This window comes from Danio rerio, chromosome 20 (genome assembly GCF_052040795.2).
Source record: "Danio rerio strain M-AB ecotype USA chromosome 20, GRCz13ab, whole genome shotgun sequence".
Taxonomy (NCBI): Eukaryota; Metazoa; Chordata; class Actinopteri; order Cypriniformes; family Danionidae; genus Danio; species Danio rerio.
In genome coordinates this window covers 3,220,001-3,245,300 of record NC_141040.1, presented here as the reverse complement: position 1 = coordinate 3,245,300, position 25,300 = coordinate 3,220,001, and the positions used below count along the sequence as shown (strand labels likewise).

At 38.0% G+C, this 25,300-nt stretch overlaps 1 protein-coding gene across 1 annotated transcript in view; it reads left to right on the top strand.

The window, feature by feature from the left end:
• The window catches only part of si:ch73-212j7.3, a 75,532-nt gene that overhangs the window by 18,997 nt on the left and 31,235 nt on the right, over positions 1 to 25,300 (top strand). Inside the window, exons 3-7 of the mRNA XM_087297955.1 lie at positions 10,009 to 10,439; positions 16,869 to 16,969; positions 22,457 to 22,526; positions 22,800 to 22,846; positions 23,307 to 23,457. Of these exons, the coding sequence (XP_087154081.1) occupies positions 10,009 to 10,439; positions 16,869 to 16,969; positions 22,457 to 22,526; positions 22,800 to 22,846; positions 23,307 to 23,457 (800 nt within the window). The remainder of the gene's footprint in view (positions 1 to 10,008; positions 10,440 to 16,868; positions 16,970 to 22,456; positions 22,527 to 22,799; positions 22,847 to 23,306; positions 23,458 to 25,300) is intronic.

Below are 25,300 nucleotides of genomic sequence, written 5' to 3'. Positions count from 1 at the left end.
GATCATGGCCTCCCAATCATCCCTACCACCGAATTGGCTCTATCACTGTCTCTCCACTCCACTAATAGCTGCTGTGTGGTGAGCGCACTGGCGCCGTTGTCCTGTGGCAGCCATCGCATCATCCAAGTGGATGCTGCACAATGTTGGTGGTGTGGTCACCTCATGATTGTGAAGCGCTTTGGGTGTATGACCATACTAGGGGTGTCACGATTTCGATTTTTAATCGAAATCGATCGAAATTTATGCTCCATTTCGATTATCGAATAAAAAAATAGAATCGTCGATGCTGTCACGCCCCCATGTCAGCTTGGCTTGCCAAGCGGGAAAAAACAGGCTTGTTGAAGTGCTTGTTAAACTGCAGAAGCAGGAGACCCGTCGACAGAACTTAAATCCTCTCCTCTTTCAATGAAGTCGCCGGTGTGGAAGCATTTTGGATTTCCAGTGAGTTATGTTGACAACGTTCGTGTTGTCGACAAAAAAAAACACAGTTTTGCAAGCTCTGCTATGTACATATTACGTACGGTTCGTCCGATAGACAACACTGGCATCGCGATCCTCCGCCCGCCCCCGTTGCAAATCCGCTCGCGAAAAGTTCACACTCAGGCCCTGTTTACACTGTCTTTGTTTTTAAATGGCATTTTAGAACGACAACGATTTGACATCCACAGTGGCGTGTAGCATTTCTGAGCAGCCCTCCTTCCTCTCTACCTCTGAAAATGCACATCACGTGACCACACAGACACAGACGCACACACAGCCATGCGCTCGAGACAGCAGGGCCAGGCAGTCAGAGGACTGCTTCAATCTTTCACTCACTTGTACTTAGTCATTTTAGTGAACACCTCAGATACTGTTGGCTGGTTCCTGTTGGTTGTGCGTCTTTTTTACCGACGCCATTATAACGACACAGATCACTGCCTATTCACGAGTCCCGCAGAAAAAGTGATTGACAGGTGGTAATTATGTGTGTATCTTGCCTTTATTCATTTACTGTATGATTTGTTTATGGGTAAAACAAAGACCATGCAGGTCAGGTAGTTTAAACGGTAAGCTACAAATAATTAATTGGTCATTAATTAATTAATTATTCATAATCGAAAATCGAATCGAATCTTGCCTTTAGAATCGAAAATGTAATCGAATGGAGGATTTGGAGGATCGTGACACCCTTAGACCATACACAATAAATGCGCTATATAAAATCCACATTACATTACACGCATATTCCATTTTGCTATAATGATTATCAGAAAATGTATTGTCGTTATCAGCTTGTGTATTCATATGCTAGATATTCATAGAACATTCGTAAATATCCAGTCTTCTGGCTTTCATTTTTAATGTGGGTCCCACTTTATATTAAGTGGCCTTAATTACTATGCATCAGAACATAAGTACTAATTATTATGTTCATTATAGTATTGCATAAACCTCCTGGTGCTCTTGAAGTGGGAAACAGGTAGAGTTATGGACAGGTCTGGGGGTATGGGGAGTTTTTAGGTTGTCTTACGGTAAAAGATGGATCAAGAGTGTAATTAGAAATGTAATTACTTACAGATATATTAACACGCAGATATTTCATTCATTTTCTTGTCGGCTTAGTCCCTTTATTAATACGGGGTCGCCACAGCGGAATGAACCGCCAACTTATCCAGCACGTTTATCGCAGCGGATGCCTTTCCAGCCGCAACCCCTCTCTGGGAAACATACAGACACAATCATACGCTACGGACAATTTAGCCTACCCAATTCACCTGTACCGCATGTCTCTGGACTGTGGGGGAAACCAGAGCACCCGGAGGAAACCCACGTGAAGGCAGGGAGAACATGCAAACTCCACACAGAAACGTCAACTGAGCCGAGGCTCGAACCAACGACCCTTCTTGCTGTGAGGTGACAGCACTACCCACTGCACCACTGCGTCGCCTATACACATTTCAGTTATAACATAATAACCTGAGACAAACACAGAGCAACCAAACACTGTTGCACTTTTTTATTTTTCCGTAAATAAATCTTGTATCAGAGCTACAGCAAGGGTTAGACTGGTGTTTTCTTCGAAAGCACAATTGTCGTTTGCTTATAAATGGCGGACACCACAGAGCCATAAGCATGTAGAAATTGATGGAAAAAGCTTCACATCTCATGATTTCATGTTTTTTTTAAGATGCAGCATGTGAATGGCCCCAAACAACAAATGTCTGAAGTGATGAGAGCAGTATATACAATGTGCAGGATTGTGCAGAATGAAGTTATACTTGAGACTCATAGTTCTCCGGTTATTTAAAAAAAAAATCAGCTTTGCTGTGGTTATAAATAACTTTCATTGATCAGCTCTGCTGTATGAAAGAGACTTAAAAATAAACATTCAAGAGTTCTATACCTTCCTCCGTTTCTCTGTAGGTCTTTGATCCACCCCAAATGATCTTAGTGGTTAAGACAGATGATGACATCTGACATCTCTTTGCCTGTAGTTCTAGATATACGGAGGTCCTAGGCAAATTTATCCTGACACAATTTATCAATATATGTATTTAAGTTTTTGTTTATAATTTTAAATATACATTTGAATGTAAAATAGTTTAATATTAGGGCTTTTTCTATTCGACAAACTTTTATTGTGAACACCAGAGTATATAACGTGTCTCTAATATAGGAAATATAGATATACTTGCAGTTTATGGTTACAAATCCCATTTCACACAGGATCAATCGCAACTTTTGCAAATATTACAAATGAGTAGTAGTGATCATGTAATATCCAGTGTAAGTAGAGCTTAAGTGAAACATCCCATAACATCTTTCCGTACCTAATTGGAAATAATCACAGACACATGATCCTTTAAACACAATTCATTAAAAAACTGAATTCAATTCAGTTCATCTTTATTTCTATAGTGCTTTTACAATGTATATTTAATTTTTTGGTATTATATTACAGTTATTATACTTATTAGTCTTTTGATCAAATACTTTTAGTGTCTGTTTATAAACTGATTTAGCACTGTACTGGCGCGTGACCAACTTGTAAGACAATATATAAAATGAGAAAAAAAAATAATAGAATGAATATTATGTGTTTATATATTTTTTCCACATAATTATTTCGTGAATTAAGCTTAGGTTCAGGCTTCTCAATGTGCTACTAAACTACTTAAGTTCAACTGTGATTGATTTTGTAAGCAGTATGTCCAATTTCTTGCCATGGAGCAGATCAAAAGAAAAATTTAGTTATGGATTTGATATGCCACTTGCACATTTGTTGGAATGTTCAAACAAACAGACCGATGTTGTCATTATCTTTTATTTTAAAATTACCTGCAGCACATGTGCTATGATGAGTGAAACACGTATGTGCTGGTTCCAGTGCAACATACAGTGACATACTTTGTATACATGTATACATAAAGAGACAATAAATGTGTCATCAGTGTCTCATCAATGACATCTCATTTTCCAGAAATGAGACTACAAATTGTTTACTTGTATAGTAGTTGTCTCTGCATATTAAACTGAATATACGATTTTTTTCAATACAAATAGATCTTATCTTTTGCCTATCCATAGTCAAATTTCAATGACTAAAATGCCACAGGATGTCACTGAATTTGGCATGTGAGACAGAGGGTTTACTTGTCCTGAGATAAAAGCAAGCTTTCCATATACTAACCTTTCTCTGAACCCAATGGGATAAAAGACGAACATCACTGATGACCTGTAGCTTTGAATCGGCTAGCTGTCCCTAGGTTATAAATGGCATGAGGACTTTGTGTGGGTGGAGTTCGCTGTAAAGCCACAGGTGTTGGTCAGTTCTGTCCTTAAATGTCTATAGGCTACTAAAATTGTCAATAATTTTGTCTTAAAAAATAAAATAAGATAATAAAAACATTCAAAAATAATCTAAAACACTACTAATATAATAATCAGTACACTACACAAGAGTTAAAGGTAAGCCCCATTGTAAAACCTAGTCACATTTAGCAAATTAAATTAGTGCGGTTACCTCAACATTTAATGGAAGCCAATTTGAAAACTCAGTGTTAAAGCTAATGAGTAAATTAAATGATTAATTACATGTTGATTGAGCATTAATGATGAACACCTGCTGTTAACAAGCACAATTACTGAAGAGAAACACAAAACTGACTTACTTAATCACTTACAGTAAGTTAATGGCTTATAATGAACTATGATGGTTTGTAGCAATTGGTTTTCACAAACGGTTTGAGTTGCCTTAACTTACAGTACTCAATTGGTTTGAGTTCTCTTACTTTATTGGGTTTTACTGTGTTCGAATTGTTTCGTGTACTCAAATGGATTATGTACTCATTAGGATTAGTTTTTGAACTCAAATGGTTTGTCGCGATTGGTTTCCTCAAATAGTTTGAGTTACCATAACTTACTGGGTTTTACAGCATAGAAATTTATTCAAATATGGTCATAAATGGATACTTCTCCTAATTTGTTTTCGAAATGTACTATTTTGTGTTTAACAACACAACAACAAAAAGAAGTGAAGAAAATTTTGAGATTGAATAATTAAATATTTTGGTTCGACTATCCATTTTAAATTCATCATCTCACAATGAAATTCTGTTATGGTTCCATTTGATTTGTTTTTATTTAGACTTATAAAATGTTATTTATGCTAAGAGGAATGCTGGTTCTTCTGCTCTATACTGAAGGTTCATTAGAAAATCCAAAATTGTTGAATAAAAATGTATAGGTTATTTAATGGATTTTCAGGGATTGCAAGGAGCTATTTGCAGAACCACACTGCAAAATATACCTAGAGGTTTTGTCTTGTTTCTTGTCCAAATATCTACAAATTCTTAAATACAATTTCTAGACACGTAAAAAAAATATATTGTCTTGTTTTAGGAAAACAAAAAAGTGTCAAAATTGTGTGAGTTTTTCCTTAAAACAAGCAAAATAAGCTGCCAATGGGGTAAGCAAAAGTATCTTGTTTTTAATTTATAGAAAGTTATTTTGTTTATCCCTTTGGCAGATTATTTTGCTTGTTTTAAAGAAAAATTTAATACAAAAAACTCCTTTCGTACTTAAAGTTTCTGTCTTTTTTCTAATCCAAATATCTACACACATGCACTGAGGAAGGCATTGTGCCGAAACGTCTGTGTTTTGTATCCCCTAAGAATGAAAAATAAAGCTATACAAAGTATCTATTTAATGAGTGCAAATCATGACCTTCCGAATAATAATCTAAATACCTAAAAATCTTTAAACCAAGGAGCGTTTTCTAGACAAGTTAAATATATTTTCATGATTTCAGGAATAATGTCCAAAAAAAAAAAGTTTTACCATAAAACAAGCAAAATAAAAGACAACATTTACATTTAGTCATTTAGCAGACGCTTTTATCCAAAGCGACTTACAAATGAGGACAAGGAAGCAATTTACACAACCAAGAGCAACAATGAATAAGTGCTATAGGCAAGTTTCAGGTGTGTAAAGTCTAAGAAGAAAGTATTAGTAAATAGTTTTTTTGTTTTTGTTTTTTTGAGTACAGTTAGCGGTGGAGCCAGAGAGGCAATTGCAGATTAGGAAGGGAAGTGGAGACTAAATAGTTGAGTTTTTAGTCGTTTCTTGAAGACAGCGAGTGACTCTGCCGTTCTGATGCAGTTAGGGAGTTCATTCTACCAACTGGGCAGATTGAACGCGAGCGTTCGGGAAAGTGATTTCTTCCCTCTTTGGGATGGAACCACGAGGCGACGTTCATTCAGAGAACGCAAGTTTCTGGAGGGCACATAAATCTGCAGAAGTGAGAGCAGATAAGAAGGAGCAAAGCCAGAAGTCGCTTTGTAAGCAAACATCAGAGCTTTGAATTTGATGCGAGCAGCAACTTGCAGCCAGTGCAAACGGATGAGCAGCGGAGTGACATGTGCTCTTTTAGGTTCATTAAAGACCACTCGTGCTGCTGCGTTCTGGAGCAGCTGAAGAGGTTTGATAGAGTTAGCTGGAAGCCCGGCTAGTAGAGAGTTGCAGTAGTCCAGTTTGGAGAGAACAAGAGCTTGAACAAGGAGTTGAGCTGCATGATCAGATAAAAAGGGTCGGACCTTTCTGATGTTATAGAGACAATTAAGTCATTTTTTAAAGACAATTTCTTAAAACAAGACAACATTTCTTGCTTGTCTAAAAAATGCTATATACCTTAAGAATTTCTTTAAAGGTATTAATAAGTCTTAAGAATTTTTAGATATTTGGACAAAAAATGTAGGTCAAAATTTTGCAGTGCAGCCATGATAATGTAGTATTCTTGCCTAACTCAGATCCTTTGGCTTCAAAATCGGGCTTCTTGGATTTGGATCACCAGCCAGAGTAAATTACAAATGTAGTTTAGCCATATAGTTTGTTTTGATTACATTGTGCCATTGTTCATTTGTAAATCCTAGTCTGTTTCCATAGATTAATAATTTTTTCACATGCGTGATGTCATTGACCACCCAGCAGTGCTTTGGAGATATAGGGGTGAAAGTCCAGCAACCGCAAATGGGATGGTCTGGCAAAGCACGCCAGTGCTGTTTGAAAGTGTTTACTTTCAATATTATCATATGGAAATGAAAGCAGAAAATGAGCTTCCGCCGTCTGTCCTCGTGTTGACATCAGCGTATTCTCTTTTACAGGCTTAAAGGTAGATGGGACTCAAAGACTCTGAGCAAGTATGAGTTTATAGATTGTCTGTTTTTAACTCTTCATTTGGAGCTGCACATGCTGACATTTGGTGTGAGACTCTTCATATCACTTTTCGTTAGGATGAATGAGTATATATTGACAATGTTTTATACATAGACTGTAAGAAAATAAGTGTATTTCAAGTTTAGATTTTCATTGTAATGGCTTTATACACACATGGTTTCCTCTGGTATATATACAGATGTAAACAATACTTGTTTATGTACTGTAATAACTGTCCGTTTTGTGTTATCACTATTAGTAATCGCTATTGTTGTGAGACTGTTTCCTGGCTGGTCAGAGTCCATGTTGATGTGTTTTATATTATTAATTAATGACATTAAGGCATGCTGTAAACTCTTAGTTCATCGACAGGCACAATGTTCAAAAGGAGCGTGATTACAGTTTTCCAATCAGGGCTGCAAGATATTGGATAAATCTGATATTGCAATATTTTATTTTTCTGCGATAAACATTACTTTGCTTGCTATCTACTTGCTGCTTGTACTAACTACACAGTTCTTGAGTTTTTTGGGGGACAACCTAATTGTTTTATGTTCAATCTACTTCAATTTGTAAAAACAATTAAGTTAACTTAATTAATCTGTGTTAGGACAACATGAAGGAATTGTGTGGAACCTAGCGTTTTTTTATTTTTTTTTTATTTTTTACTGTTAGTATTCAGGTACAGAAGCTAAATATTCACAATGCAAACATGCTTTTCTTACTTTGCTTTGTCGTCTTTCCAGTTGAAATATATAAAAATATCTTAGATCAAGTAAAATGTAGTTTTGTAATCAACTTCCGACCCCTTCCACCTTAAAACAAGTTAGATTATCTGCCAGAAGGGTAATTAAAACCTTTATTAAAATCGTGTTTTCACTTTGTAGAATGTGTAGATGTGTTAATGTAGATATTTGGACTAGAAACATGACAAAGACATTTTGTTATTGCATAAATCATATAAAATCCCCATAAATACAGTGATTAAATGCAATTCTGTAGCATCTGATCTACTACAATTCAGACTGAACATTGCATATTGTGTGATGTGACTATTGCAGATCTGATTATATTCCAATTCTATTTCCAATCATGTTAACCTGAATGAACATTTGTGTGAAGTCCGTTGTGAACATCTGACTGCAGTTGTGCTCTTTTCTTGCTAAAAATAAAACTCTCATGTGCATATTTAACATTATAACCCGTTGACAGGACTTCATTAGTCATTATTTGATTTAGGGGTCAAACTTATTTCTTTTTTCACTGAATTATGTGACTTTGAGCAGTCAATTTCATCTCGCTGTTTTCCTTTAAGCCAAAGCAACAAATGGAGCCCATGCACAAAAAACAAAATGTAAACAGAGACACACAAGTAAGATGTCATTTTTCAGTGAAAGCACATGAAAGGAACTACTGATAAATGAAACCAGATAATTACATCGTTTCAATTAAATATTTTGTCTAAATTCTTCAAGCATTTTCAACATTTTATTATGCAGTTGAACTACATTTGAAATGTATTACACTTGATGCAGTCTGAAATTGAGGTTTGAGAATAGATTCTTTAATGGCAGCTGTATGTGTATTTTGGTTGTGTTTATTGTGTGTTGTTGTTGGTGTTGCTGTTTATTGGTCGTCATAATCTCCTGTAATTCCTGACTTCCAGCGCCTGTGACAATGTGATCCGTGAAGTGTTATGTCACACACCTCACGGTCAAGCGATTGAGAAAATAAGAAAGCGTACATTTTGCTACAATTGGTAATAATTATAATGTTACACAGGTATCAACATACAGTGGTCCCTCGTTATTTGCAGGATAAAAAAAATCAAATAAGTAGTCAGCTTTATTTTTTGCAATTATTATAGATGTTTTAAGGCTGTAAAACCCTCCACTACATACTTTATACACATTTCTCAGACAGACATTAACGTTTTCACACTTTCTCCCTTGTTTAAACACTCTCAAAGTTCAAACTTTTATATTAAAATAAGTCCAGTATTATAGAATGAACTCGAAGACCAAAACTATTTGATCTTCAACTAATTTATTAGGTAATGACGCCCTACAACTGCATAACTTTTACCTTCCTTCAGCATGTCCAGAAGTTCAACTTTTTGCAGAATTTCTGCCTCTTGGGAGCTGCCGAAAGGAAGGTGTAGTAATGTAGTGAAAGCCCAAACAGCAGCTAAAATCTCATTTCAGCAAAACAATGGCTGCGTCCGAAACCGCCTACTACCCAGTAGGTACTGCAACTGAATTTAAACGTACTACTCGGCCGTTGGAAAAGTTTGTTCTATAAAGTATGAATGTGAAAAGTATGAATGGAATTTGGACGTACTACACCTGCCATTTTGCCATGGTCACATGACCTACCTGCGTCAGTCGCGCAGCTTCTTGAATTTTCTCGCAGGGCATCATGGGATAGCGCAGCGTGCATTGGATGCGCATTTCAGAATCTCGCCGAAAGTAGTAAGTCATCCGGGTACTTCTCGCATTCTGATTTTCGAATTCTATGAATTTGGACGTAGTACTCGGCTCGCATACTGATTTTAGTGCACTATATAGTATGGAATTATCTAATATCTAATTAATTTTCACCAGATATTTCCCCACTGTATATCAAGTAAAGGGAGAATTTGTCTATTTTCAAGTAAGCTTAGAGTTAAAAATGAACATTCAACTCTGCTGTAAACCTTACAATTTCTGTGTTGCCTGGGTGCTGGTTTGGGGTTTGGGGTAGTCCTGTGGTACTTTGTTTGCTGGTTCCCTGCTGAAAAATCCAGCTTAAACCAGCCTAGGCTGGTTGGCTGGTTTTAGCTGGTCGACCTGCCCGGTTTTAGAGGGGTTTTAGCCACTTCCAGGCTGGTTTCCAGCCATTTCCTGCCTGGTTTTAGCTGGTCAGGCTGGGAGATGACCAGCTTAAACCAGCTTGATCAGCCTAGCCAAGCTGGGAGTCCAGCCAAAACCAGCTATATCCAGCTTTAACCAGGCTGGTTGAGCTGGTTTTAGCTGAATTTGGCTGGTCATTTTCCAGCCTGACCAGCTAGGACCAGGCTGGAAATGGGTGGAAACCAGCCTGGAAATGGCCAAAACCAACCAGCCAACCAGCCTAGGCTGGTTTAAGCTGAATTTTTCAGCAGGGTTAAGTGAGGGGTATTTGTGGATTAGATGTTATACAGTATATAGCAAATAGCTGCATCTTAACACCCTCATTTATCAAAACCTTGCCTGTTTTTAGTGTGTGATAAACGTATTGTAACATGCAGAAAAATAACTCTCGACTCACCTTCCCTTGTTGTTGTTTCTTTTTTAGAATCGCCTCGATTGTCCATCGACTCTCTTGGCAGTAATGACCGCTCCTCCATTACTACGCTGTCTGATTGCTCTGACTTCACAGACGTCCAGAGGCCCGTAAGCGTAGTCTCCAACATATCATCTGGGTCCGGTTCCTCTCGGGACGACGTTCCCTTGTCAGGTGTTGTGTCCACTGCTGTACCAATCGAGGACAATGTGGATCTGGAGCTGACACCTGCTGCCAATCCGACTGAACCTAATCTTACCCAAACATCCAGTCACTTCCTCCAGCAAAACAGCAGCAACACTGTTAACAACAATACCAGTTTCTCTCCATTTGCTGCCAACACCATGGCACCCAACCCCGAGCTCACCTACTTGGACCGTGTGGTCATGGAGATCATTGAGACCGAACGAATGTATGTGAGAGATCTGCGGAGTATTGTAGAGGTAAGCATAAGCCTTTCAAATCCTTCCCCCTAAAAACTTTATTTACATTATATGCTTAATCAATCATATAGCAATTCACATATTTTAATAATTAAAATAAATACATTATTATAGACAAGTAAATAGATGATTGATCGGTTATTATCTCAACACATTGGCTTAAACTGATTTATAGACTGCTCCTAAAACACTGAACACAATGTATTGGTCTTCAGTTGAGGTTGTGTGTGGTATATCAGTGGACACTTGCAGATAAAGTACATTCCTGTCGTCTTGTTCTGCAGTCTATCATTAATGATTTTCATTTATAGCTTCTAAGTTAACGGTTGTTATGGTTTGTCTCACAGTGTAGATTAGTATGTAGGTGTACATGACTTTTAACATACATGCTATAGGTTCACTCTTTCTGTTGCTCACAGAATAGTGATTACCTCTCAGGCATGCCATAGATTGTCACTTTAACATCAATTGTTTTTAGTAAAAGTTTTTTAGTTAAAAACTGTTAACTGTTTGCTTGTGAAATGCTCATTTTTTCGACTTAGACTTACTTTGCGTCCTGTAAATAGCGAATGCGCTCTTGGCGCGACGCAGCTGGCTCTTAAAGGTAATGGGTGATGAGACTGTAATTGGTTTATTCTCAAAACACAGCTATAACTTATTAAGATAATAAACTCAACCCTTTTAGACCATGCGCCGAAGTGCAAGGCAGATTTCCCCGTCCTTAAATTATCAAAAACGCGTCCTGACACGCCCTGAAAGCATTTGCGCCCAGCGTTTTGCGCTTTGCGCATGGACCGTCAAAATAGAGCTCATGGTGTCATAGCTTTGCAATCAAAAAATGTGCTTATAAAGGAAGTCAATGGGGCAAAAACAGCCACCTACAGTAAGTTAGGGAGAAAAAATTAAAACCTTATGCTGCACAAAAACAATGCATCAAATGCAGAGTTTTTTCACATGTTCAAGACTATGATAAAAGGTTAACAAAATCCAGTCCACAAGTACATTTTATTTAGAAAATACGTGATTTTTTTGTGTCTGTGTGTGTGTGTTTTTTTTTTTTTTACTAAATCAGTGACATAAATTATGAGTTTGGCAATTAAACAGGTAAAATCCTCTCATTTTTAAAAACATTTAGTAGTTTTGATCAGGACTGAGGTTGACTCAGATTTATGCAAAGAATTATCTAATGCATCATCCTGAACATAACAAAAGGTAGTAAATTTGAAGTGCACAAGGGTTAATAAACCAACATGTTAGATAGTTTGTCTAAAAACAAATGGCGCATTGACCGTTCCTCCCAAGTGTTAGTGAAGACTACAACATCATCCAAGTAAACTTCAGCATAGTCACTCCTGACATTCATAAGGCGCTGAAAAGTAGCTGGGGCATTTCACATCCCAAATGCCATGACAGAGTACTGTAGTAAAGAATCAGGAGTGACAAAGACAGACACTTCAGAAGCACGAGAAGTCAATGGTACTTGCCAGTAACCTTTAAGGAGATCTAATTTGGTTACAAATTTAGCACTACCAACCTTATCCACACATAAATATGAATCTGGTTTGGTTAAAGAATTAACTTTTTAGTAGTCAGTACAAAACAGGAATGTAAAATCAGACTTTGGTACTAAAATACATAGTGAGCTCCATGGACTTTGGCTGGGTACTGCTAAACCATGTTCAACTAAATAAGCTACCTCAGACTTCATGATCTCCCGCTTCTTAGGATTTACTCTGTATGGATGTTGATTAACAGGTTTGCTGTCTCCAACGTCAATGTCATGGTACAATGTTGTAGTCTGGGAAGGAACATCAGAGAACAAGTTAGGAAAGTTGGCAATTAAATCACTAACAGCTTTCCACTGTTCTTCAGTGAGATGTGACAAATGACCATTCAAGTCCCTCAAAATCACTGAATTCTGCAGACGAGCACTCAAAGATTGGATATTTATTGCTACTAATGCATCCTCCTCTGAACAGTCAGCAGACAGAACAACTGCTGTGGACACAGATGTAACAGCAGGCACCTCAACATTTTCATTGCGAGAGATATATGACTTTAAGATGTTCACATGGCATACTCTATTCTTACGTCGTCGATCAGGAGTACCAACAACATAATTGGTATCACTTAGTTTTTTCTCAGCAATGTACGGCCTAGCAAACTTAGCCTGCAAAGATGTTCCGGGCACAGGAAGCAGAACTAGTGATAAAAGAGTGATGTTTACAGCGTAGGTTTATATTATTGTATAATATTAACTTGTTCTATCCCATTTCAAAGTTAACCAGTGTGACTTCATGTAATTGTGTATCTTATTGTATGTCATCCATCCATATATAAATGGTTGGTAAATGTTTTTTAAATATATATTTCAAAAAGTTTTTGATTACTTTGATTTAGATTACTAATTATAATAAAAATGCACATCAGTCAGACTACTTAAACTCCATCAGTCAGTCTGCTTAAACCCTGCCCTGCTGAAAAATCCAGCCAACCATCCTAGGCTGGTTTAAGCTGGATTTTATAACAGGGTGTCTCTTTCTTACAGTAATCTGCAAGTTTGCATTCAGATCTTCCTCTATCCAATCAACAAATGAGAGATAGAATCAAGTCTCCACTCCAACATAATATAGGAGAGAGAGAAAAAAATGCTGATACCTCCATTGCGTTCCAACCTTAAGCTTATTATGCCATCAGCAGGTTAGCTCAGGGCACTGGAATCGCAGTGGGTGTGTGGTTCAATCCATCAGGTCGTATCAAATCTCATGTTTAATTCTCATTCTATTGCATCCACACTTGAAAGCATTTCTTCTTTAGATGTTAAAAACATTACTGATTATGACTTGTTAGCAGTTAGACATGCACTGAACCGGGATTATCCGTTATGTAACATCCAGTTTGACAATTGGATTGTGCCAAGTGAGTCATCTGAGTACAGCACAGTGTCACACAACTTTGAGTGAGATTACTTGCATCACAGTAACTCTGTTTTTGAACTAAAGATTGCATTTATATAGGCATATGCCTAAGATTTGTTTTGCATGTACTGTACTGTACAGATATCCATTATTTTCTGTCTTTTAAGATACAAACAGAAATTATGTGGAGTAAGAATATAATATTTAAATAAAATACCAAGAACTACATTTTCAGAAGAGTAAAAGTCTGTGTTTAGTGCAACATTAATGTCACCTTCCTTGGCAGTATCCATAGATGTATACACTAGATGTTGCATATGGACCCTGAACATGCGTGAATAGCGCCGCCATATTTGTACAGTGCTCCTACGACAAAAGTCAATCAACTGCACCAGTCAAGACTAAAGCCAATGTGAAGATGCTGGACTTTAACACTGTGTACGGGTGTCATAACAATAGCAAACAAACAAAGAAAACAAAGCACAAAGGCAGAACGTTTCATAGATTTAGTTTTTTACGTTTTTGTATGTTATGAACGTTTGTGCTAAACAAGTATTGATGATAAAACAGTCTCTGCTACAGGCAAAGTAACATTACTTTCACTAAATACTAGGCTTATGCTAGTTTTGTTGAATAAAATCAGCTAACAATAGAAATAAAATATATGATGACAAGAATACACGATTCGCTCACTCCGTTGGAATAAGAAGTGAAAGCAGGAGAGGGGGGGGGGTGTTTCAGGACATTCATTCATTCATTTTCTTGTCGGCTTAGTCCGGGGTCGCCACAGCGGAATGAACCGCCAACTTATCCAGCAAGTTTTTACGCAGCGGATGCCTTTCCAGCCGCAACCCATCTCTGGGAAACATCCACACACACACTCATACACTACGGATAATTTAGCCTACCCAATTCACCTGTACCGCATGTCTTTGGACTGTGGGGAATCCGGAGCACCCGGAGGAAACCCACGCGAACGCAGGGAGAACATGCAAACTCCACACAGAAACGCCAACTGAGCCGAGGATCAAACCAGCGACCGTCTTGCTGTGAGGGGAACGTGCTACCCACTGCGCCACTGCGTCGTGTTTGAGGACATGGATTAGATCAAATTTAACAGGGAGGGAAGATAATGCATTTCCATGCACACAAACACATGCTCTTTGTCAGCAATGCCCATGCGATCTCTTATTGCTCGATGTAAAAAAGTGATGTAAAATTATAATTTTTGTAGTGGCCTAATGCAAATAAAGAACTTGCTCATTACACATTATAATCAACAAATCTTTGCTTCAGATTGAAAAACTAGAGATTTCCTCAAATAATAGACCTATACAGAACTATACAGCATTTCAAATGTACTGTAAGACTAAAGATAACAGTAAATGAGGCAGAGACCTATGAGACATGCTCTAAGCCTAGTGTCATTTCAGTCTGTGGGATTACATTGAGGCTGCTGGAGTGAGGAGCTTCGGCAGCTTTGTTGGGCAAAGAGAGATCTGAATGGTGTAATCCCTTAAGAATTAGAGGCATTACAGATTTATATCAGAGATAGATACGCAAATATGGCCATCACAATAATCCATTCAGAGAAAATATATTTTGAAGATGACATTAAAGATGATTTTATTAACTTCCAATAGAAAATATTAACACATGGAGTTCTGGATTTGGAATCACACTCAAAATTGAAGTGGGAAAACATATTGCAGCCTGATCCAACATTCAAGTCAAAATGAGGCTTAGTAGTGTGTGTGGCCTCTGTGCCTGTATGACCTCCCTACAATGCCTTGGCGTGCTCCTGATGAGATGACCAACTCCCGGACAGCCTGTAATGCAATGTTGCGTTTGATGTATGTCCCAGATGTGCTCAATTGGATTCAGATCTGGGGAACTGCAGGCCAGTCCATTAATTCCTTTGTCTTGCAGGAACTGCTGACACACTCCTGCCTCATGAGGTCTAGCATTTGATTGTATACGAAGGAAACCAGGGCCAATTCACAGAGAGGTCTGAAGATCTCATCCTGGTACCAAATTGCAGTGTCTGGCAAGCACATGGAGGGATGTGCGACCCTCCAAAAAAATGCCACCCCACGCCATTACTGACCCACTGCCATTCCGGTCATACTGGAGAATGTTGGGATACGCAATAAATGGTATCTTTCATGTTAAAACTAGTTTTCGTCTCGCATCAGTGATGCGTGTAAGTTCTATTTTAGAAACAGTTTATATTTCCATGACGTCATAGCAAAACAACACCATAAACTGCTTTAGTCAGTTATCTCTTTGAGTACAGATGATGTGCTTTATAACGCTGATAATGTGAGTTGAACACCTTTTTATGGAACGTTTATTTCCATACTACTGAAAGCAGCAGCAGATAGTTCACCTGTGATGAGCAGCTCTGAAACAGAGCTGAGGAACCAAATGCAGGAGTCGTGGTCACAGGCAAAGAGATTGACGCAGGCAGCAAAGCAACTTGGAACGGCAAGGAGATGGGTAGTCCATATAGTCAGTCTTCCATGAGCTACAGTTGCAAGTAATCAGGGGTGATCCGGAACTGGTGTGTGAGTGAGGTGCATGATGGGAAATGTAGTGCAGTTAGGTGGCAGAATTGTTGTTCAGGTGATTTTTTCGTGACATTACCTCAGATCTTGAAAATAAAATGCCTAGCAAATGGTTTGAAAATGAAGGTCAGCCCCTTACTAATTCATCTGGAGTATCTTGGCTGGTATTTAAATTAATAGCTTCATTTAAATGTTTCAGTTGTGATGCGTCACGTTTGGTGCTAATATTATTCATTCATTCATTTTCTTGTCGGCTTAGTCCCTTTATTAATCCGGGGTCGCCACAGCGGAATGAACCGCCAACTTATCTAGCACGTTTTGACGCAGCAGATGCCCTTCCAGCCGCAACCCATCTCTGGGAAACATCCACTCACACATTCACACACACACTCATACACTACAGACAATTTAGCCTACCCAATTCTCCTGTACCGCATGTCTTTGGACTGTGGGGGAAACCGGAGCACCCGGAGAAAACCCACGCGAACGCAGGGAGAACATGCAAACTCCACACAGAAACACCAACTGAGCCGAGGCCTGAACCAGCGACCCAGCAGTGCTAATATTAGGTCATACTTATTTATATGTGTTACAAGCTCATTTGAATAAGGTGAGTATGAAGACAGAGTTGTCAGCTGGTACTTGTCAAACACTTTTATTGGAACACAAAATATGCTATGGTGCACAAATCAAAGTAACACACTGGCAAACTTTCTTGGTGAGGGGAAATGATCCAACTCATATCTCTCCTGGCATGTCATTCCCCTGAGACCCTCGTCCCTGCTGACAGGGACTCGACTAGACCCCCTTATGACAATATCCCTGCCAATTTATTGTATGCAATTTGTTGAATCATCATAAACATCAAAGTGTTTCTAGAAGTATATAAATTCTCCCATGTTAGTCTAATTTGTTTTTGATTATTCAAGTTTTTTTCTTTGCAGGACTACCTTGCTCATATTATAGATACAGGAGATCTTCCGATCAAGCCAGAACAGGTGTGTGCCCTATTTGGAAACATAGAAGACATCTATGAATTTAACAGGTAAGACATCCTCCATTATTAACGTTATTACCATACAACACTTACATTCTTTACATTGAAATGCCACACATTTTCAAAGATGTTACATACTTAAAATTTTTATTCTATAGCACAACAATAATATCTATAGACCAATTACCAACCTACGTCACACATGACGTCATATGGGTCCCCGGTTGCAGAAAACAGACAGGCTGCAATGGGAAAGATGTCGTGTTTTGCAGTAGGATGCCGAATTCAAGTCCAAAAATGGAAAACTTAACTTTTGCCATACACCACACACTGCTTTTTATACCGACTGTAGACGTCTTTGGCTAAATGGGAGCTGAATGAAGTAAGGAGCTAATTAGAAATGCTGGACTCTGCAGTTCTCATGCCATATCAGGTCAGTTCACGCTATGCTGAATCAGACACATCACTCGTTTTTGATTGCAGAAATAATTTCAGCAAAAACAGTTACATGTGGTTAATTAAACTGCTGACGCTGAATGCTAAGAATGAAACATGAAGGTTACATTTATAAAGGTAAACTTAGTTTTATATTCACACATTCATTCAGTGAGAACTTGTGACACACTCCCTATATTGTTTACCACGGCACTTTGAATATTCAGTCTGAAATAACCTGCAAGTGTGACTTGAAAACAACATTAGCACTGTTTATTTGACTGTGCCCTGCTAAAAAATCCAGCTTAACCCAGCCTAGGCTGGTTGGCTGGTTTTAGCTGGTCGACCAGGCTGGTTTTAGAGGGATTTTGGCCACTTCCAGGCTGGTTTCCAGCCATTTCCAGCCTGGTCTTAGCTGGTCAGGCTGGAAAATGACCAGCTAAATCCAGCTAAAACCAGCTTGACCAGCCTGGTTTAAGCTGGACATAGCTGGTTTTGGCTGGGCTCCCAGCCTGGCTAAGCTGGTCAAGCTGGTTTTAGCTGGTCATCTCCCAGCCTAACCAGCTAAGACCAGGCTGGAAATGGCTGGAAACCAGCCTGGAAGTGGCCAAAACCCTTCTAAAACCAGCCTGGTTGACTAGCTAAAACCAGCCAACCAGCCTAGGCTGGTTTAAGCTGGATTTTTCAGCAGGGTGAACATGTAGTACTTTGATAGTCATTGGCTGTTGCTAATATAATTTCTCTATTTAGAGTTTGCAAATAATATTTTTATGAAATTATATTATTAAGGAGAAAGTCTGAATGTGTGAATATAAAACCAACTTTACCTTTATGTGCAAGTTCACATACCCTGCCGTACAGGTGCAGTTCACTGTCAGAATGCAGTTGTTTTGCGTGTTGGTGATTAATTACCCAGGCCTTGTATAACGTTAGCTCCGTCTTGTTTCATTGTCTTTGGCTAGGCGGAATCTCGGTGTTTCTTAAATCTGGTCATCATGGAGCAATATTTATTGCACATGACCTCAAAGAACAACATTGTTGGCATCCAAAGACTTGTAGACCTTTAACTTCTCTCTTGTAAAATCACTCGGAGCTTCATTGAGATTGTATATTTCGGGCTGAATGCTTGGTCATTTCGTGTTATCCATTATTCATTGGGAGGGTGCTAATGCAAATGGAGCTGTCAGATGAACGCCGCTCACTTTAACGTTAATTTTGCTGAATCACTGTGCTTGTCACTGGGTGACGAGCTGTTATAATATGCTGTAAGCATTTTGTAAATAATATATATAATATGTAAGTAATATATCTTATTTCTAAGACAACAACAAACTCTGCACCGCATCTGGTGTTGCTTTCTCCCGGTTGCTTTCTGCCACCTCCCTGCGCGCGCATCCTGAATGTTTACAAACATGGTAATTGGTCTATTGGATCACAATCAGTTTGACTGTGAATATTTCCACCCAGTTTCAAAGGCAAGAAGTTAGTGGGAATATAAAGAGTAGTTGACTTCAAAGCTCTAACTCACAAAACATAAGTCTTGAACACATAGGGCATTCCTTTCCTCCTCATCTAACCAGTCATCAATGCATTGTTTTTGAATGTAGTTGTCAGTCCACCACAGAGAAATAATTTTCTTCAATACCATACAGTAAGTGAGTGACTGATGAGCATGTTTCTGTTTGTGCTTTGTCACAAATGCATGACACAAAAAGTGTGGCCTTCATTTTCTTGGTTTGCTGTGTTTTTGTGTCGGCTTAACCCTACATCGTTGCTTTCAAATCCATTTTAAAACATGGATTGAACTACACTTCATGTATGAGGGATTCCGATCACTCATACTGCATAGTTGATCGCTTTTATCATGTTCTCTTACAAATTAGTTAAGAAATTAATCAGAGATTTGACCACAGTTAACCCTTGTATGGTGTCTGTGAAACCCGTTTTCAGTTTTTTTCAAAAGAAAAATTAAACAATTAATTATTTTTTCAACCTTAAATTCATTGGCTTTTGCTTATTTTCTGTGAAGAACATAAATCCGAACAAACGGCCATAAAAGCGTACCAAACCGAACCGTACCGTACTACTCAGTGGAAACGGGCCGCCAGTGTGGTACAAAGGTAAAAGGGAAAAAATAACCATGTTTGCTGTGTAGGGGTGTCACGATTTCGATTTTTAATCGAAATCGATCGAAATTTATGCTCAATTTCGATTATCGAATCAAAAAATAGAATCGTTGATGCTGCCACGCCCCCATGTCACGTCAGCTTTGCCTGCCAAGCGTGAAAAAAACATGCTTGTTGAAGTGCTTGTTAAACTGCAGAAGCAGGAGACCCGTCGACAGAGCTTAAACCCTCTCCTCTTTTAATGAAGTCGCCGGTGTGTAAGCATTTTGGATCTCCAGTGAGTTATATTGACAACGTTCGTGTTGTCGACAAAAAAAACACAGTTTTGCAAGCTCTGCTATGTACGTATTACGTACGGTTCGTCCGATAGACAACACCGGCATCGCGATCCTCCGCCCGCCCCCGTTGCAAATCCGCTCACGAAAAGTACACACTCAGGCCCTGTTTACACTGTCTTTGTTTTTAAATGGCATTTTAGAACGACAACGATTTGACATCCACAGTGGCGTGTAGCATTTCTGAGCAGCCCTCCTTCCTCTCTACCTCTGAAAATGCACATCACGTGACCACACAGACAAAGACGCACACACAGCCATGCGCTCGAGACAGCAGGTCCAGGCAGTCAGAGGACTGCTTCAATCTTTCACTCACTTGTACTTGGTCTCAGATACTGTTGGCTGGTTCCTATTGGTTGTGCGTCTTTTTTACAGACACCATTATAACGACACAGATCACTGCCAATTCACGAGTCCCGCAGAAAAAAGTGATTGACAGGTGGTAATTATGTGTGTATCTTGCCTTTATTCATTTACTGTATGATTTGTTTATGGGTAAAACAAAGACCATGCAGGTCAGGTAGTTTAAACGGTAGGCTACAAATAATTAACTGGTCATTAATTAATTAATTATTCATAATCAAAAATCGAATCGTGCCTTTAGAATCGAAAATGTAATCGAATTGAGGATTTGGAGGATCATGACACCCTTATTGCTGTGCATATGGCTTGTAATTGGGATTAAGTAAACATTTGTTGTGTAATTTAACATAAAATTGTTTGATAGTGTTAATTTGGACCCAGACCCATGAACACTGGCTGAGTAACCAAAATACGAACACCTCACAAGGGTTAAAGGGATAGTTCCTCAAAAACTGAAAATTGTTATTATAAGATGTTCTCACCATTGTCTTTCTTTTATTTTGAAGAAAGCTGGAACCCTGGAAATCCAGGGGTCACCAAACTTGTTCCTGGAGGGCCGGTGTCCTGCAGATTTTAGCTCCAACCCTAATCAAACACACCTGAACAAGCCAATCAAGGTCTTACTAGGTATACTTGAAACACCCAGGCAGGTGTGTTGAGGCAAGTTGGAGCTAAACCCTGCAGGGACACCAGCCCTCCTGGACCGAGATTGTTGACCCCTGCTGTAAACTCTGGCTGTTTCTCAATATGCGTTCTTCAGCGGTCTTGCGTCCTCGTGCAGCGTCATCATCAGCTGCCTAAGTTCAGTTCCAATACTCAAGGCCGCAACTACGGAGGACGCGTGAAACTTCCCGGATGTGTTCTTGATATCGAGCACACACTGATGCAGACTTGAGCACCAAACTCGCTCTGGAAGTCCCAGAGGTCATTGTGACTGGATGTGGGAAGCGCAGCATTTTTTTTATATTCATTATAAAAGTTCAGTGATATCATTTATTTACTTCAGGAGTTTCCCTATATGAAACGGTGAAAGTAAACATAACCATGAACATCTTAATAAAGGAATAAACACATTAAGGGTTGTTTGTTTGCTGAAATTCGTATTAAAATCTGTTTTATTTATATTGTGCAACATATATTTCTAATGTTTTTATGGAAAGTATATATTTTGAAGAGGGGAAAAACAATAAATCGTTGTATGAGTGCTGTAATGTTTAAATAATTTCCATTTAAAACGCGTGAAGGTCACATGACCATCAGGAAGAACGCAGCATCCCATTTCTCAAAGGACGCGTTCTCTTCCCTCGCGGTCTCCTGAGTTCGTTCTTCCGAGGACACCTGGCAAGACCGGTCTCCACAAGAACACAAGTCCGTTCTCTGCGTTCTTGGAGTTGAGAAACAGCCAATGTCTTCCATAGCAGTTGTTTTCCCCGTTATGGAAGTCAGTGGTTACTTGTTTTGAGCTTTCTTCAAAATATGTTCAGCAGATAAAAGAAACTCAGTTGCTACACTGCAAAAAATGCTTTTCTTGCTTAGATTTTTTGTCTTGTTTCTTGTCTAAACATCTAAAATTTCTTATATCAAGAGACATTTAGACAAGCAAAACATATTATCCTGTTTTGAGAAATAATATGCCAATATTAAGTGAGTTTTTCCTTAAAACAAGCAAAGTAATCTGCCAATGGGGTAAGCAAAATAAACTTGTTTTTTCTTTTGACGTAAGATTAATTTGCTTACCCCATTGGCAGATTACTTTGCTTGTTTTAAGGAAAAACTCACTTGATATTGGCATATTATTTCTGAAAACAAGACAATATGTTGTTCTTGTCTAGAAAATTCTTCTTGATTCAGGAATTTTTAGATATTTGGACTAGAAACAAGACAAAAAATCTAAGTAAGAAAAGCATTTTTTGCAGTGTAGCACATGAAGATAGCGAGTAAACTTTCATTTTTAGGTGAACATTTGTTTTAAGGAGATTTTAGGTTCTTCATCATGACATTGCTTTATTAATCACACTCATGGACACACACACACACACACACACACACACACACAGAGAGTGGTAAGAAATGTTCCTTTATCAGTGATCACAGATAGAGGAGGTCTTGCAGACTGCATGTGCTGTTAATTCTATATCAAAATGCCTTTTACATGCTTAATGCTGTAATGGCCTTTTAGGATTTAATCTTTAAAGTACAACATGCTCTGCATATTTCTGTATTTATCATTAATTGGATGTTTTATGGTCTGTTAATATCATATCTCCCCTTTTTAGTGAGCTGCTTCAGTCACTGGACATGTGTGACAGTGATCCTGTGGCCATTGCCAGATGCTTTGTGATTAAGGTGAAGTTCAAGCTGACGCTATAAATCTTTCATGGCTTTAGATCTAGTCAGATTTTAACATTATATCTCAATAAAAACATGACTAGTGTTTTTGGCTAAAAATGAATTTATTCAGCATGTTTAAGTTAAATCTACAGAATAACAGTATACTAATTATAGCTAATTATGTAGGACTTTCTCAACATGGATGACAATTTGAATTGTTTCATTAATTGTGTGTTGTTTAGAAAAACTGACTGACTTTATTTTCCTTTTTTTTCCTTTTTGATTTAGAGTGAATATTTTGACATCTACACACAGTATTGTACCAACTACCCAAAGTAAGTTGCACTGAAGGCCAAAATCAAGGCCATGTAAATACATGTATTTACTGTGTACTTAAGCTTGATTAAATACATGTATGTAATTACATCTGTAATTAACTTTTGTAGTTACATTTGTAAATACACTGTTGACCATCCCTTACACCTTAACCCACCCTTAAACCTACCCATGCCACCAAACCTGTCCATAACCCAACCTCTATTCCAACTCAAGAGCACCACAAGTGTTCTCAAATACATTATAAACACAGTAAGTACATTGTATTTATTTTTTGATGTAAGTACATAGTAGTTAAGGACACTTAATATAAAGTGGGACCCCCAACTCTACTATGAATAGTTAGTAGGTAAGACATTAAGCATTGTCAAATGTAAGACAATTTATCAGTTTGCTTGGTGATATATTTGTTAATTAGTGTACTGTACCATGTTTTCACCTTTCAAAATCTCTCCTTAGCTCTGTGGCTGCTCTAACAGACTGCATGAGAAACAAAACTCTTGCTAAATTCTTCAGGGAGAGGCAAGCTACTCTAAAGCGCTCGCTGCCTCTGGGATCTTACCTTCTCAAGCCTGTCCAGAGGATCCTCAAATATCATCTGCTACTTCAGGTTAGCCAAGCACTCTTACAATTATACTGTATAGAATAGAAGCGGATTCAGAGTCTTCTTTGTGAGACTGTGAGCAATGTAGTATGTACAGTTTTGACAGATTTTAGTATTAATTGTTTTTTGAGCATCAGGGCCCGGTTTAATACGGATAAAATTGATCCGGATTTAGTAATCCTGTTTTTGTGATCCGTGATCACGTAATCCAGGGGTCCGTTCTTCGTACCTCGCTTAAATGATCTAAGATTATTTGGCAGATCCTGGATCTTTTAATCTTGATAACTGATCTCTCGCTAATTTGGTTCTTCAAACAAGTTCGCGAATTAGATTAGAATGTCTAGATAAACTGATCTGAGATCGCTGCGTGTGTTGTGAAGGACAGATCTATCGATCCTCGAAATCATGATCAGCAATGCAACGATTGGCTGACGACACAGCAGCGTAATGACATCATCTGATTAATATTCAATTATCCATGTGAGCAAAATTACATCAAATTAGCAGTAAACGGCTTGTTAAATATGACACGCAATAATCTTCCACATTTGTTGTGAGCTGCAGGCTTTACACTTTCATTTGTCAAGACAAGAGTATTCATCATGTATTTCAATGCAAATCAATGTATTTAGTTCTACATTTAGAAAAGATTTTTTTTATAATAGTATCCGTTTTTTAATCGGTGTAAAGAATAACTGGTTGTTTACAAAAGCATTTTCATATTGGTAAAGGCGTCTGCAACTTTTGTGAAGCATCAATCACCGGCATATTAACTATCAAAACATGTTTATGACTGCATAAATATATTATTGCTTTAAAAAAAAGTCACATATTCTATTATACACAATTTGTACTAAAGCGATCTAAAAAGTTCATATCAATAAGTTCTCTTTGCACCACCAGATGGCAGTCTTTGTTCATTTCGAGGGTACAGATTGCATACGTTTTATTAATATGTATAACTTTATTTATTTTATTAATGACTTTAACTTTATATATATAGTTAAAAAATATGTACCATTTTCCCAAGTGTATATAACTACTACTGTAAGAAAATATCAGAATTGGGAACATACTTTCTGTATTATCTTTGCTTGAACTGAGCCGATCTAATCCTGTTTATATGAATTGAACCTGCTCCCGATCAGGTTTGACCTAGCAGAACTGTTGCCATGACAACAACTCTCGGATCAGCTTTGAAGAACGAAACGATCCTGGATCATGTCAAATCGTCAATATCCAAATCCAGCTAACTGAGTAATCCACGTACGAAGAACGGACCCCAGCTTACTCTTTGAGCCAGTTTTTCAAAGCAACATTGGATTGGATCAATCTGATCTGGATAGGAACTTTTCAGGATCACTAAATCTGGATTACCAGTGCTCAATCACAATGTAGATGGATAGATAGGCCTATGTAAAGAGCAACAAGTATAGCCAGTGTGGGGTAAATATAACTTTATTTTTACTAGAAATGAAAACACACATTTAAAAAAAATAAATAAATAAAAACCCCGCCCCATCCTCTTCCAGCAGTCCGTTTATCTGAGACCTACAACAAAAACACTGTACATTGAGGTATTTATAATAAGTTGCAAATGTCAAAATGACTTCTTCATCTGATATGGAGAGAGTAGCTTGTCTGAGCAAAGCCTTTAGGAGGTGTATCTCAAATCACTAATAAATATTCTAAAAACAAAAATATTTTCCATTGTGATGAATATATATATATATATATATATATATATATATATATATATATATATATATATATATATATATATATCAATTAGTGACAGAATAAAATGTATTGTTTCTGGTCAATTTTGACAGCTGTTTGCTGTAGGCCT